Here is a 13676-nt window from a genome sequence, read left to right as displayed (position 1 = left end):
AAATAACATCGGTGGCCTCTGATTCAAAGACAGTGAGAATAACAGAGAAGAACATCTACATCTCACTTGTTTAAAAATGTTTTACAGGAAAACAGAAAAAAACAGAGCTGTGTCTTAAAAGACAAATGTTATGTTAACGGTCACTTACTGTAGTTTAGGATGCATCATCAGCCTATTCCTAAATTCCCTTTTTTTTATATATATATATATATATGGATATATATATGGATATGGATATATATCTATATATATATATATATATATATATATGGATATATATATGGATATGGATATATATCTATATATATATATATATATATATATATATATATATATATATATATATATATATATATATATATATATATATATATATATATATATATATATATATATATATCTATATATATATATATATATATATATATATATATATATATATATATATATATCTATATATATATATATATATATATGGATAGAATGATAGATAGACTGATAGTGTGGTTATGTTGTATAAAATATATTAACGATGGGATCAATTTTATTTAATGTCATTGTGTATATAGCACAATATTGTACAAAACCAGCTTAGAGTGATTTACATGAAAACAAAAACAAAGCAACAAATAAAGCAGCAAAACTGATAATCAGACCAACAGTCGGACCAATCTGAAATGTAAATGTTTGTCTAACTGTTTAAATGCTGGACCACATTACCGAAGATGCATTCTTCAAATCTGATCAAAATCAGATTAGTGGTGTCAGATGACAAATTAATGTCGTATTCAAAGATGCACGCTTCAAAGTGGGTTAACTCTGAACTACAGCACGCTATTCATGTTTGAATGCATCATTCAACATTGATGTTTTCTCCATGAATGAGAACCACTCGAGTCCCTCCGTTTATTAAAAATCACAGCCAGCATCCTGGTGGCTGTGATTTATTTATTTATTTTTAATATGAGGAAGAGCGTCCGATCGGCTCATAGCTCTAAGTTATAACAGAAGGAATAAGTCATTTTTTATTTATTTTTTAAACATGCGGAATAGACTGTATGTTACATAAGGTCGTGTTATTTGAGTGACGCGTTTGTGTCGCACGGTTCAGAAGAGTCACTGTTCTAGTAGCTCAACAAGCGAAGCTGTAAAAACCACTTCCTCTTAGCATTTTGTTATCAGCTCTGCAACCTGCAAACAGGCATATCTGTAGGCCTAAAGATACTCGTATACCTCGTTTCCTCATCAACTGCTCTCTCGATTACTCAAATATATGAGTTTGAAAACACTCAACACACGAGTGGTCTGAACATTGCAGGCAACTGGAGTTCACGCCAGCTAAATCTAGTGGGATTCATATTCCAGTAATGTAAATGCACTGATTGTACTTTTATCATTATAGGGTGTTGCACTGATTGCATCACTCTATTGTAAAATTGTCAATATTCTTCATCATAACAGCCCACCACCATAATGAAGGGCTGATGTGCTGCTCTTGCTAGTCACTGAGAGGGGTCGAAAGGATAAATCATTTACACTGTTTATTATTATTGATACTATTTTGCCTTGAAAGTTTAAAATACTGCAGAATCAAATGTCATCCTGCACTGACCTTGTTGCCATTTCAAGCTATTTCCCACCAGCTAAACAAATACAGTTAGAAATTAATTAAAAATACTAATTTTAATGGCTCGGAAATTCAAAAGTATGACTTTAAAATGTATTAATACGGTTTCAATAATAGGATTTTGATTTCGATGATATGATTTTTAATTGTATAATGTTTAATGGTAATGACTGATGAGTTGCTAACATCATTCCAGATGATTTGTCTCAAAACTTTAAGTCTCTCGGGGCTGAAGTGGAACATTCCGATAACACCTGAAGGCAGCAAAAGCAGCCCCTGTGTTGAATTGTCTATGGGTTAAATAAAAACACTATTTTGTGAGTGTGCGTGTGTGCGCGAGTGTTTCTCTCTCTTTGTGTGTGTGTGTGTGTGTGTGTGTGTGTGTGTGTGTGTGTGTGTGTGTGTGTGTGTGTGTGTGTGCGTGTGTGTGTGTGTGTGTGTGTGTGTGTGTGCGTGTGTGCAGGAGGAGGAGGAGGAGCCCGCGCTCCTTCGCCGTGATAATAGGCTGCTGCCTCGGCTCTGTTATCTTCCGTTCCCCCGCCGTCCGAGCAGCGGATCTCCTCCGGACCTGCTCCAGGATTTATTTAATTCTTATGAAACTTCGCTACTAGCCGGAGCGCTCCTCCCATGGTGTCCCCGGGAGACTCCCCCGGCCTGTACTCGACTTTACGGAAACTATCGGCGACCGTGTGGGGGTCTTGGAAATCATGGAAACGTGGTTTGTGAATCAGGTCCTCTGTGTGTCTCTGTCGGTCCTCCTGCTGGGTCTGCCGGGGCCCCTCGGGGCAGGTACCCCCACCATCAACACCACGGATCCGGTAACAGCGGGATCGCATTATTCGGCCGCCACAGATGAACTCGGTAACATGGAAAGCAGTGAAACGTCAACTTCACACTCCGGCGAGAGTTTATCCCCATCACAGAGGAACATCCTGCTCACACACACCGCCGCTGCTGCTGCTGCTGCTGCTGCAGCCGCTGCTGCTGCAGGGCATTCGGGTAAGACCCCTCTCACTGCGGCCTCTCACGACAAGTGCATCTGTCCAGACTAACAGCTCACTTTGATGAGTTTATTCCACTTGATCATTTATTTCTCCTGCAAAGTAAAGACTCCAGATGTCAGTTTCCATTGTAACCATATTAATACGATTCATTTGGAGAAGTTCCTACAAGTAATTTGTGTTGGATTGCTATAATATCTTAATTCCAACTGTAGTCCTGTCCCCAGATGTACCGTTAAACTACCTGAACATGAATGCAAAAGACAAAGTTGCACGTTGCCACACATTGCATGACGAAATAAGCATCCTACACAGTGTCATGAAACACGTGCATTGCTCTCTTTTTGTGTCAGTATAGAGCTGAAATCAACACTTACTTTCATTAAATGTTTTTGCTTGTTATTTTCTCCATTCATTGAGTCAAATACTGCTTCATTTGTTAGACCAACGCTTCAAAAAAGTACAGTTATTATTGTAGAAGACGGAGAAAAACACAAAATTCTTTACTAGTGAGACGCTGGACCCAGAGCATTATTTTTGCATTTTTGCTTAAAGAAATTAATTTAACAACCAATCGATGGATGCAAATCAATTTTCTGTCGCTGATCAATTGTTTCATTTCTGCTTCAATATGAAACGTGTTGTTAGGACTCATACTGTATGCTCGTATGTGTGGAGTCCTAGTCCATGAATGTGGTTCACCAGTTTACCTGAACACTCAGAGATCCTCTGCTGAATGTGTAGCTCTTATCGTGAGCCATCGACTGTGATCAGCGTCTGCTCCTCTTTTGCTAGTTTCCTGTTAGAGCTGAGGTGTTGCTGTTACTGCACAAAAAGAAAGGTCTTGACATGTCTTCGCCGGCTCAGGTGTTGATCAGGTGTATGGGCCGCTGTATGCGTTGCTCAAGAGCATCCTGTCACATGTGACCACTGAAGAGCTGAATCCAGGTTCCCCCCGTAGACACAGCGATGTAAATATACATAAACATAAATGAATGAATAATGCAAATAGGAAGACAGAGATATTTAAGCCCCAGAGGGTACGAATTAAGATTTCTCAGAGAATTATTTTAGAATTTTAGAATGCATAATGCGACCACTGGCATGAAACAGAAAGGGTACCTGAGCCTGCGCCTCATCAACAGAGAGAACTGGACCGTCATACAATTTGGCCGATCTCCCCGCTCTGTGTAAAAGTCTTTATTTATGGTTTACTACCTCTTTATAACCGTAGTATAGTTGCACTGCAACTGCACTCCTCTTATTATTAACATGCTAACTACTACTAACTACTGCTTCTACTGTTAACACTACTAATGCTACAGTTTGCCAATCCATCACAATAGAGTGTACCATGTACTCTACTAATAGTACACATGCAGCACAGTAGGTACAGCAGTTTTGTAATGATGCTGCATCTCTCTCTCTGTCTCTCTGTCTCTGTCTCTGTCTCTCTCTCTCTCTCTCTGTCTCTGTCTCTCTGTCTCTGTCTCTCTCTCTCTCTCTCTCTCTCTCTGTCTCTCTCTCTCTCTATCTTTGTCTGTCTCTCTGTCTCTCTCTCTGTCTCTCTCTCTCTGTCCCTCTCTGTCTCTCTCTCTGTCTCTCTCTGTCTCTCTCTCTGTCTCTGTCACTGTCTCTCTCTGTCTCTTTGTCTGTCTCTCTCTCTCTGTCTCTCTCTCTGTTTCTCTGTCTCTCTGTCTCTGTCTCTCTCTGTCTCTCTCTCTCTCTCTGTCTGTCTCTGTCTCTCTCTCTCTCTGTCTCTGTCTCTGTCTCTCTCTGTCTGTCTCTGTCTCTCTCTCTCTGTCTCTCTCTCTGTTTCTCTGTCTCTCTCTCTGTCTCTCTCTCTGTCTCTCTCTCTCTCTCTGCTATATTTCATTCATTTTAGTGAAATATTAAACTATAAATACTGCGTCAGTTAATGGGCTAATGACATACGGTGTCATTGGCTTCTGCATTTGATCCCGAAGTATTCTGCATTTATTAACTGATACAAAATTGACCGTTGTACTGAGATGTGGTCGCCGGCTTTATTTCCTACAAGTTGACAGAGATGTCAGCGATAACTTAAGATGGTCATCGTGAAGATTTAGTTTTTGTCCAGTGAGATGCTTCAGACTGGGAGCTGCCCAGAACTACTCAGGGAAAATGTGTGGGGGGGAATGCAAAGAGTAGTTCCTGCTAAATAATGATAAAGTGGAAATGATTCACTGTCCTCTCACCGATTTCACCTTTCCTGTTCCCAACAATAATATTTAGTCACTGAAGATTACAAAATTCCTCAGCAACAAATTACTTATTTGATCTGTAGGCAATAAAAAAAAATCAACCGCTATATATATATTCACAACCTCATTCCAGAGTGCGTCCTCATTCATATGATTACACTACTGCCTTTTGCTGAAACAAACACGCAAGCCACAGAGCTTCTGGTGTAAAGACGACGGCATCACGGCTCTGTTGACAGCTGGAGAGATAAACAGCGGAGGATCTGGGAGCGTCCCTCACTGGTTGCCAACACCACGTTCCTGTCTGAGTTTCGTTGCCCGGACTTCATCCAGAGAGAGAAAATGAAATAATGAGAGAGACACATGCAGAGGAAGTGAGAGAGAAAAATAGAAGTCCAGTGGCCCAGTTCTCCTCGCAGACTCCCAGGGGGGGGCGGGGGGGGGGGGGGGGGGGGCGTTCTGCAGTTGAACTCTCCCCTCCATTGGTTTCGGATGGTGGCTGCTGGTGGCTGTGTGTGTGTGTGTGTGTGTGTGTGTGTGTGTGTGTGTGTGTGTGTTGGCTGTCAGGATGCTGTCCAGTACCGACGCTCAGCCTCAGAGTGCTGTTGTTCCAGTCCGGGCCTGCTGGAGACCGGCCAGGTAACACAGGCTGTCAGACAGCATCAGTGGTGGGCCGAGAAAAAGACCTTTTTTCTCTCACATACACTTGATACTTTAAGAGTTCTCTTTAAGCTCACTAGTTATGTCATTTCAAAGCGACACTCGTCAATATTTATATGTAACGTATAGTGATGAATCCACAGATGCAGAGGCTCGTTGTCTTTTTCAGCAACAACAACACACCTCTGCTACTGTGCACAACTCTCGCCCTGCATCAAACAGCTGAAACAAAGTTAAATCGTGGACACAATGCAGCATGGGGACAAAAGGAGAGTAAATATTGGGCTTATTAATGTCCAAATGAACGCTAATGTAACGCGTGTCGGCTGGATGCGAACTTGTTCACCATGTCAACATAAAAAAAAAAAACCTATGATAGGTCACTGTTGTGATGACCAACCTCTCCTCTGACGCTGAGCATGAAGACACGCCCAGATCCATGGTGACAGTTTGCTGCCAGAGCCTTTGTGCTCACTCAGCTTTAGGAAGGAAATGGACAATTCCCCAAGGGAGACCGTCAGCGCCATATTTAGGAACCTCAAGCCTTTGTCAAAAGCTTACGAGCCGGTCCTGCCAATTGTCCTCCGCCCAAAAAAATGCACTGCCTCTGCAGCAAGCAATGTTTCTTCTGACAAGCATCTTCCCCCTTTTTCTGCGGTTCTGCTTCCTGCCTGGTGAGCAGCCTCTGGTGGCCGCGGCTGGAAGTGAGCCACTATGTGGACAGAAACAGCCAGACCATGAATATTGTTTGAATGACTTAATATCAGCATCTAGGCATTAGGTTAGCTGGTTCACACAACAGTAGGTTAGTCAACTAATTCATGAATCAACTACTTGTTCCCGCAATGATGCTGTGTACGAACTGGATTACTAAAACCTAAAGGATTAATTAACTAAAGGGGTAATTATTTGTATGTATACATATAAACGCAATGTACATTTGTTTGCCTTTTGCCATGTGTATGAAGAAATGTATAAAAGCAGTTAATTACAAATAAAATGATAGTGTGAAGCAGAAGTTAAAGAGTCTTATGAATGTCTTAGCTATCGCTTAATAATGTTATTTCTTTTTCTTTTCTTTTTCCGCAGACACTGAACAGACACAGACCTTCACAGAAACAAGCAGCAGGTCACTAGACATTAGTCAGTCTACTGAACCACTCACCTCCACCCTTGTCGTAGCCACCACTGAGACCAGCAGCAGCAGCAGCAGCAGCAGCAGCAGCAGGATCAGCACCAGTAGCAGCAGCAACAGCAGCAACACCAGCAACACCAGCAGCAGCAACAGCAGCAACACCAGCAGCAGCAACAGCACCAACACCAGCAGCAGCAACAGCAGCAACACCAGCAGCAGCAACAGCAGCAACACCAGCAGCAGCAACACCAGCAGCAGCAACAGCAGCAACACCAGCAGCAGCAACACCAGCAGCAGCAACACCAGCAGCAGCAACAGCAGCAACACCAGCAGCAGCAACACCAGCAGCAGCAACAGCAGCAACAGCAGCAACAACAGCAGCAGCAGCAGCAGCAACAGCAGTAACACCAGCAGCAGCAACAGCAGCAACAACAGCAGCAGCAGCAGCAGCACCACCACCAGCAGCAGCAGGGACTGGAAGGACATTACTAACACAGATCAGGTCTCAGACGCCTCCCCAGCTGTGTCCTGGGAGGCTGGTTCCTGGATGTGGACGGAGGAGGACAGACTCCCACGGGACAGCCCAGACACCACCCTCCGACTAGGAGACGCCTCAGCCCTGACGTCCCACGCGGCCGTCCACACCGACAGCACCGACACTTCCACCACCATCAGCCGCGCCGGGGAGAGGACCCTGCTGTCTGTCACCTCCTCTTCCAGCAACAGCACCTCCTCCGCCTCTACGGAAGACTCCAACTCCCATCAGCCCCCCTCCACCTGGGGTATTTCTGCTAGCGCTACAGAGACTGAGGACTACACCCACAGCGCCCCGTCCACCAGGACTGACAGTAGGGACACAACGGACCAACACATGACCCCCTCCTTTAAGGGGCGATATCCAGAGACGGGGAGCACGGGGGGGTCCAGAGGAACCCAAAGTTTAACCGGACAACCTAATGCCACCCACCATCAAGACACCTCAACATCAGAGGAGACCTCCGACTCGACCCCACCTCTCAGGGTGACCGAGCCCAGCACTGACCAATCTGAAGTGTCCGTTTCCTCCATACCTACCGTCACCTCACCTGCACAAGGCCCCACTGTCATCTCAGGGACAGAGCAGGGGTCGGGCTCCGGTGTTACAACCTCCACTGAGTCCTCCACCGGAGCTCACGGATCCAGCACTCAGAACCAGGAGGGTACTGAGGGGGTTTCATCCCAGACCAGGGAGGACAGCGGGGGCTTGGGTCTGACCACAGCGACGCCTACAGTCAGCAGCAGTACATCTGAAGTGGACGACTATCTAACAGACAGTCCGGCGCCGGTTACCGAGGTCTTCCTCACCACCACGCCTGTCACTGTAACCGAAAGGTACGTTTTTACTATAATTATATAGAACAAAGGATAATGGTTCTAGGAAAGGTATTACGTTTTTGTTGCAAATGCTATTTTCAGTTATTGCCTGTAAGACATTTGGTTTAATTATTCTCTCTCGAACAGATCACAGATAACAGAGGAAGACACTTTCAAAGCCACTGTGTCCACCGCCAACCCCACCACCCCTCCTCTCACACCCGCGACCTCATCCTCCATGTTTAGTAGCTCCGCTGGCACCTCTACCCCGGGGTCGCCCACCGAGGCCACCATCCCGCCCACGGCATCCTCCTCCGCATCCTCCACCCTGGCCCTCGTGACCTCTGCAGCGCACCCAACTCACCGCGTGACACCCACCCGAACTCAGGAGCCCTCGACTTGGACGGCTAACCCCACGGATGCCACCACCCTGCGGGCAGAAACAAGCGCTCCAGGAATCGCCACGACTACTAGGCGGCGCGTCACCACCACCACCGCCGCCGCCACCACCACCACCACCACCTACACCGCCACCACCTACACCCACGGCGCCCCAACCAAGAGTACGGAGCCTCTGCAGACCACAGGGAGACAGACAGAACGAGGAACTCCAGAGCCCGTGGGGACGACATCACCCACCAAGGCCCCAACACCCCCAAGTCAGTGGTCTACACTCTTCCTTCATTTTAAGTGACACTCCTTGACATTCCGTTTTTCATAGTGTGAAAAAGTGCATTATGAACAATTCACATTATGGGATTGATTAGACATGATGAATGTCAGCGCGAAACCACTGTAATTACACTGATTTGAACCTTTTTAACGGTTCGATTTTTCTTCTGTTTTACGGTAACGTGCCGTTTCTCCTCTCTGAACTCCAGGAAACCCTTGCGTGTCAAACCCTTGTATGAACGGAGGGATGTGTGTGAGCTATAAGGGCCATCAATTCACCTGCCACTGTCAGCAGGCATGGACAGGACCGACCTGCAACCAGGGTGAGCGTCCCTCCTCCTCCTCTTCTTCCTCACAGATTGCTATGTTAACGCTTGTGTTTCAATGCACCCAAGCAAATTGAAAACGTTTTTATTTTTCCATATAGTGTCGAGGATTAAGAGAAGTATTCAGGTGTCGGTTGTAAGCAGTTGTATTGTAATAGCAGCATGTGCTCGTGTGTCCAGATGTGGATGAGTGTGAGAGGGACCCCTGCCCCGTCGGGTCCAGGTGTGTCAACACACGAGGTTCCTTCAGCTGTGAATGTCCGCTCGGGTTCGACCTGGAGGATGGACGCACGTGCACCAGAAGTAAAAAAAACAACCTTTAATACATAACAGCAAAAACGACAATTCGATCACAGATGTCGGAAATACGCGAACATGAATTAGACGTGAAGTTAAGTTGTTTCTCCTGATTCACCGACGGTATATTTCCCCTTCTACAGCAAAGGCGTTTCTGGGAACTTTCAGTGTTAACAGGCTGCCACACGACCCTGTTATCTTCACCGGCGCCACCATGCATGAGATCCAGAGAGAGATCGTCCAGCTGGTGAGAGGCAGTCCACGTCGCTGCATCGCCTCCGCTCGTTTCGGAGAAAAAACTCAATTGGGCTTCTGTGTATTAAGTCTCCCACACACTCTCTTCCTGTCTCCACCTCAGCTCAACGCTTCACTGTCAGTCCTCCGAGGATACAGCCGCTCGACGCTGAGTAAGAAGTAAGTCATGTTGTTTATTCTGTGCGCGTGACATCTATAGCGCTGCTAGGCATCCTGGGAAAGGGATCCCTCCTCCGTTGCTCTCTCCGGGAAGTTTTGTATCTTTTCTGATGCGAGGGTCCTGGGACAGAGGGTGTTGTTGTACAGATCGTAGAGCCCTCTGAGGCAAATTAGCGATTTTGAGCTGTTATTATTCCATATCTGTTGTTATATTATCAAAATCACAAAAGAGCAAAGTGGTTATAATTATATTTACCCCACCAGCCTTCACATTTTTGAACTAAACGATGCAACACGGGCGATTTGTCGGCGTATACCTCCGTACTGACCTCCGACCTCTTCCCCGCAGAGGAGAGGACGGGGTTCGCATCTCAGCTGTCAACATGTTTTCCGTCACCACCGATGTGACGGGCGCAGAGGTCTACAACAGCATCCAGATGTCGCTCAGCAACTGCAGCTCCTCATTGGCCCACTGCCGGATGGTGCTGCACCACCAGCTCACGTACCACGGTAACACGGCGTCAAAGCTAGCAGTCGTAGTCATCGGGGGTTTACTTTTGCTCATTTTAGCCAAATTGAATACAGTTTTTAACTGACCTACTTTAAATGTGATTAGCTGTGAGTGTGTTTACGACCACTAGAGGGCACCATGTGGCCGTAAACAGCTCCCACAGTTGCATCATTACGTCGCTCAAAATCTTCAACATCCAGCTGCTATATTTCACAACGGCGACACGAAATCTTACAATAACAGCAGAGCAGAAGTGATCAATAGCTCAACTCACTACAATAAGATCACTGTGAGCTCACACATACAGCAGAAATGTATGCAAGAATCTGACTTCCTCTTGAGATGAAACCTAAAACACAAGGCAGCTTTCCTTTTTGTGTTTTCTGACTATACCCCTGTGCTGTTGTGTACTTACTGTGTCCACCCTGTGTTCCAGTGGAAAGTCTGTGTGTGGCCCAGAAGACTCAGTGTGATACAGAGCGCTCCACCTGCACCGACAACAGCGGCACAGCCAACTGCCAGTGTCTTCAAGGTTACTACAAGCACAACCCTGAAGACCTGTCCTGCCTAGGTGAGCTAAGTGTGTGCATGTCTCCTGTGTTTTTAAATGACTAAATACGACAATGACAAGAAGATGATTTAAAAAAAAAGAAGCAAAGTGCATTTTATAATATGATTCAAAATGTAATTAACAAAGTGTTTCCTTCCTGACAAAAACAGAATTTACATTAATATTTCACATGAAATTCATGGAAACTAAGACCAGGGCATTTTAGAAAAACGATACTGGCTTTGGAACTCCTTGTTCCAAACTTCTTTCTGAAGTGAAACGTCTCGTTTCAGAATGCGGAGATGGCTACAAGCTGGAAAATGGCACATGTGTTCCGTAAGTTCAACTTGATGTCATGTCATGAATTGATCCGCTCACACTGAGCGGTTTCACTCCGACATTCGCACTGCAGATTCTGTTTTTTTGTTTTGTTTTTCAGGTGCATGTTTGGATTTGGAGGATTCAACTGTGGAAACTGTAAGTGGCCTTTAAAAACCAGGCATTGAACAGGCATAATATAAAACCTTTAGCTTCAATAGAAGATTTTTTTTTTTTTTTGTGAACTAAATGCAAATTTGCTCTCGTGATCTTCACGTTGGTTTTTAAAGTGTAGCGTTTAATATGTTGTTTTTTGGACATTGCAGTTTACAAGCTGATCGCAATCGTGGTGTCACCTGCAGGAGGCGCTCTGCTCCTCATCTTCATCATTGCTCTCATTGTCACCTGTTGCAAGTAAGACTTCTGTTATTGTTCGGGCAAAACCTCTCTTGGTTTGCAGTGCATTTCATTTACTTTCAATGGTTTGATGACTTGAAAAATTCCGGTGACATTTGGCAGGTTTAACTTTTTAACAATGTTTGATCTCAAAGGAAAGACAAGAATGACATCAACAAGATCATCTTCAAGAGTGGAGACCTGCAGATGTCCCCATACGCAGACTTCCCCAAAAACAACCGCATATCCACGGAGTGGGGCAGGGAGACCATAGAGATGCAAGAGAACGGCAGCACCAAGAACCTGCTGCAGATGACTGACATTTACTACTCTGTGAGGAGACACGCAACACAACTCTCGCTTTATCTCCCACGCTCTCTTCATTTCCCTTCATTGTTCAAGTGAAGCACTTGTTTGTGTGTTTAGATGAATCTGTACTACCACTGTGTTGGCGTGGAAGAAGCTGTTCAATACATCTAAACACATGTTCTCTCTTTCTGCGCTCTTTTCCTCAGCCTGCGTTGCGTAACTCGGACCTTGAGAGAAACGGCCTGTATCCGTTCACAGGTCTGCCGGGTTCTCGCCACTCGTGCATCTACCCCGCCCAGTGGAACCCCTCCTTCATCAGTGACGATTCACGAAGACGAGACTACTTCTAACTGCCCCGCCTTAAAAACACACACACACACACAGAAACTCACCCATCTCTCACACTGTAAATTGTGACGTGATGGTTTTCTGTCACAGTAAGAGACATTTGATCATTTTGCATGTTTTAGCTCATTTACTTTAACTCACACTTTACATTGCTGCTGTGTTGGTAAAGACGGTCTAATGTGTTTTTCCGGCCTCACAGGCAGCTGCTGACTCTCATTTACTTCACCGTATGATGAAAAACTATTAGCAGATGTTTGAAACGTGCTTGAGGAAGATGATCCATGACAGTAAACAATCATAATCTGTCTTGTTGCTGCCTGGTCATGAAGTGCAGATTTGCTTAAAAAATCTGCTCTGCCAGGAATGTGGAAGAACACAACACAGATTATAAAAACACACAAAAAAACAGCAGTAATGTGAAGTGTAGCAAATAGACTAGAACATGCAAAAACATTGATCTGGTCCTTTACGTGCTGATATATGAATGTGTGTGTGACACTGCTGTGATTTAAACATATTCAGTTTCTTCTTAGATAATAGTCTAAGAATGAAGTATTGATGAACAAGACAATAACAAACCACTGAAGGATGCACTAAAGTTGTGTTTAATAGAAACTGATGAACAACTTTGAATTCTGATGCCAACATGGATTTATTCCCTCTATGTCCGAATCCTTGACATGTAGCATAATGGACATCTCATATACTGTACACACTGACAGACTGAAGAGTGATAAACGTGTGTGTGTGTGTGTGTGTGTGTGTGTGTGTGTGTGTGTGTGTGTGTGTTTTAGAGAGCGATTGTGTGGGTTTTAAATATTGCTGTGTGTGTGTGTGTGTGTGTGTGTGTGTGTGTGTGTGTGTGTGTGTGTGTGTGTGTGTGTGTGTGTGTGTGTGTGTGTGTGTGTGTGTGTGTGAGGAGTAATTAACTACCAGAAGGATCATAAATGTCAATGACTGCAAAGAATGTAAATCTGTATCATAATTAGTTTGCTATTTCCGACATGGAGTATTATTTTCATGTGACTCTTTTTGTCTTTATGTTTATGTCGTCTGTTGTTTCTGGCGTTTTAGTCAGATGTGCTTATTTAAATAAAAATGTTGCACAGCAGGTTTTTCTCACACGCCACTCTTTTGGGTTTTATAGGTTAAGATTGTTTAAACAAAGTGTTTTTGCAAGTTTGTATAATGTTTTAGTATCACGCAGTGCAACAAGAACAGAACAAACTCACATATTTTGTATTTAGAACAGTGGAAACAGTAGTTTGCCAAAAATAAGTGAATTATGAGTCAGAAACAATGGAACACAATAGAAACAGAAAGGTGTCATTGTGACGTTTGCTATCACACATCATTTTAGCATTTTCAATGAATCGTTCAACATTTTGGGGAATATGCTAATTTATTTCCATTTTGGGAGTTGGCCATGAGGCAATTAGCGTAGCTTTAGCATAAAGACTGGAAACAGGGAAACAGCTAGCCTAGCTCTCACTAAAGTAAAACAATCCAGTTGGCAGCATGTCTTAACTGAATA

At 44.5% G+C, this 13676-nt stretch overlaps 1 protein-coding gene across 1 annotated transcript; it reads left to right on the top strand.

The window, feature by feature from the left end:
• The first annotated feature begins 2169 nt into the window (after positions 1 to 2169).
• Positions 2170 to 13253, top strand: LOC137892318 (protein HEG-like). The gene is made up of 14 exons (XM_068737365.1): positions 2170 to 2626; positions 6603 to 8019; positions 8149 to 8660; positions 8883 to 8996; positions 9180 to 9302; positions 9440 to 9543; positions 9655 to 9710; positions 10060 to 10220; positions 10658 to 10792; positions 11065 to 11107; positions 11211 to 11248; positions 11416 to 11503; positions 11641 to 11818; positions 12001 to 13253. Exons 1-14 carry the CDS (start codon positions 2335 to 2337, stop codon positions 12142 to 12144), a joined length of 3405 nt encoding a protein of 1134 aa, XP_068593466.1. The 5' UTR covers positions 2170 to 2334; the 3' UTR covers positions 12145 to 13253.
• Positions 13254 to 13676: the final 423 nt, after the last annotated feature.

Source organism: Cebidichthys violaceus, unplaced genomic scaffold (genome assembly GCF_023349555.1).
Source record: "Cebidichthys violaceus isolate CVI_PGR_0920_01 unplaced genomic scaffold, fCebVio1.0.p SCAF_11, whole genome shotgun sequence".
Classification (NCBI taxonomy): Eukaryota; Metazoa; Chordata; class Actinopteri; order Perciformes; family Stichaeidae; genus Cebidichthys; species Cebidichthys violaceus.
This window is presented reverse-complemented; position numbering and strand designations above follow the sequence as displayed.

Excerpts from the sequence above, each read along its gene's own strand:
- LOC137892318 (XM_068737365.1), top strand. The coding sequence starts at position 2,335 with ATGGAAACGTGGTTTGTGAATCAGGTCCTCTGTGTGTCTCTGTCGGTC. Across the intron at positions 11,108-11,210 it reads GAAAATGGCACATGTGTTCC|GTGCATGTTTGGATTTGGAG; the intron begins GTAAGTTCAACT and ends TTTGTTTTTCAG. Across the intron at positions 11,819-12,000 it reads TGACTGACATTTACTACTCT|CCTGCGTTGCGTAACTCGGA; the intron begins GTGAGGAGACAC and ends TCTTTTCCTCAG.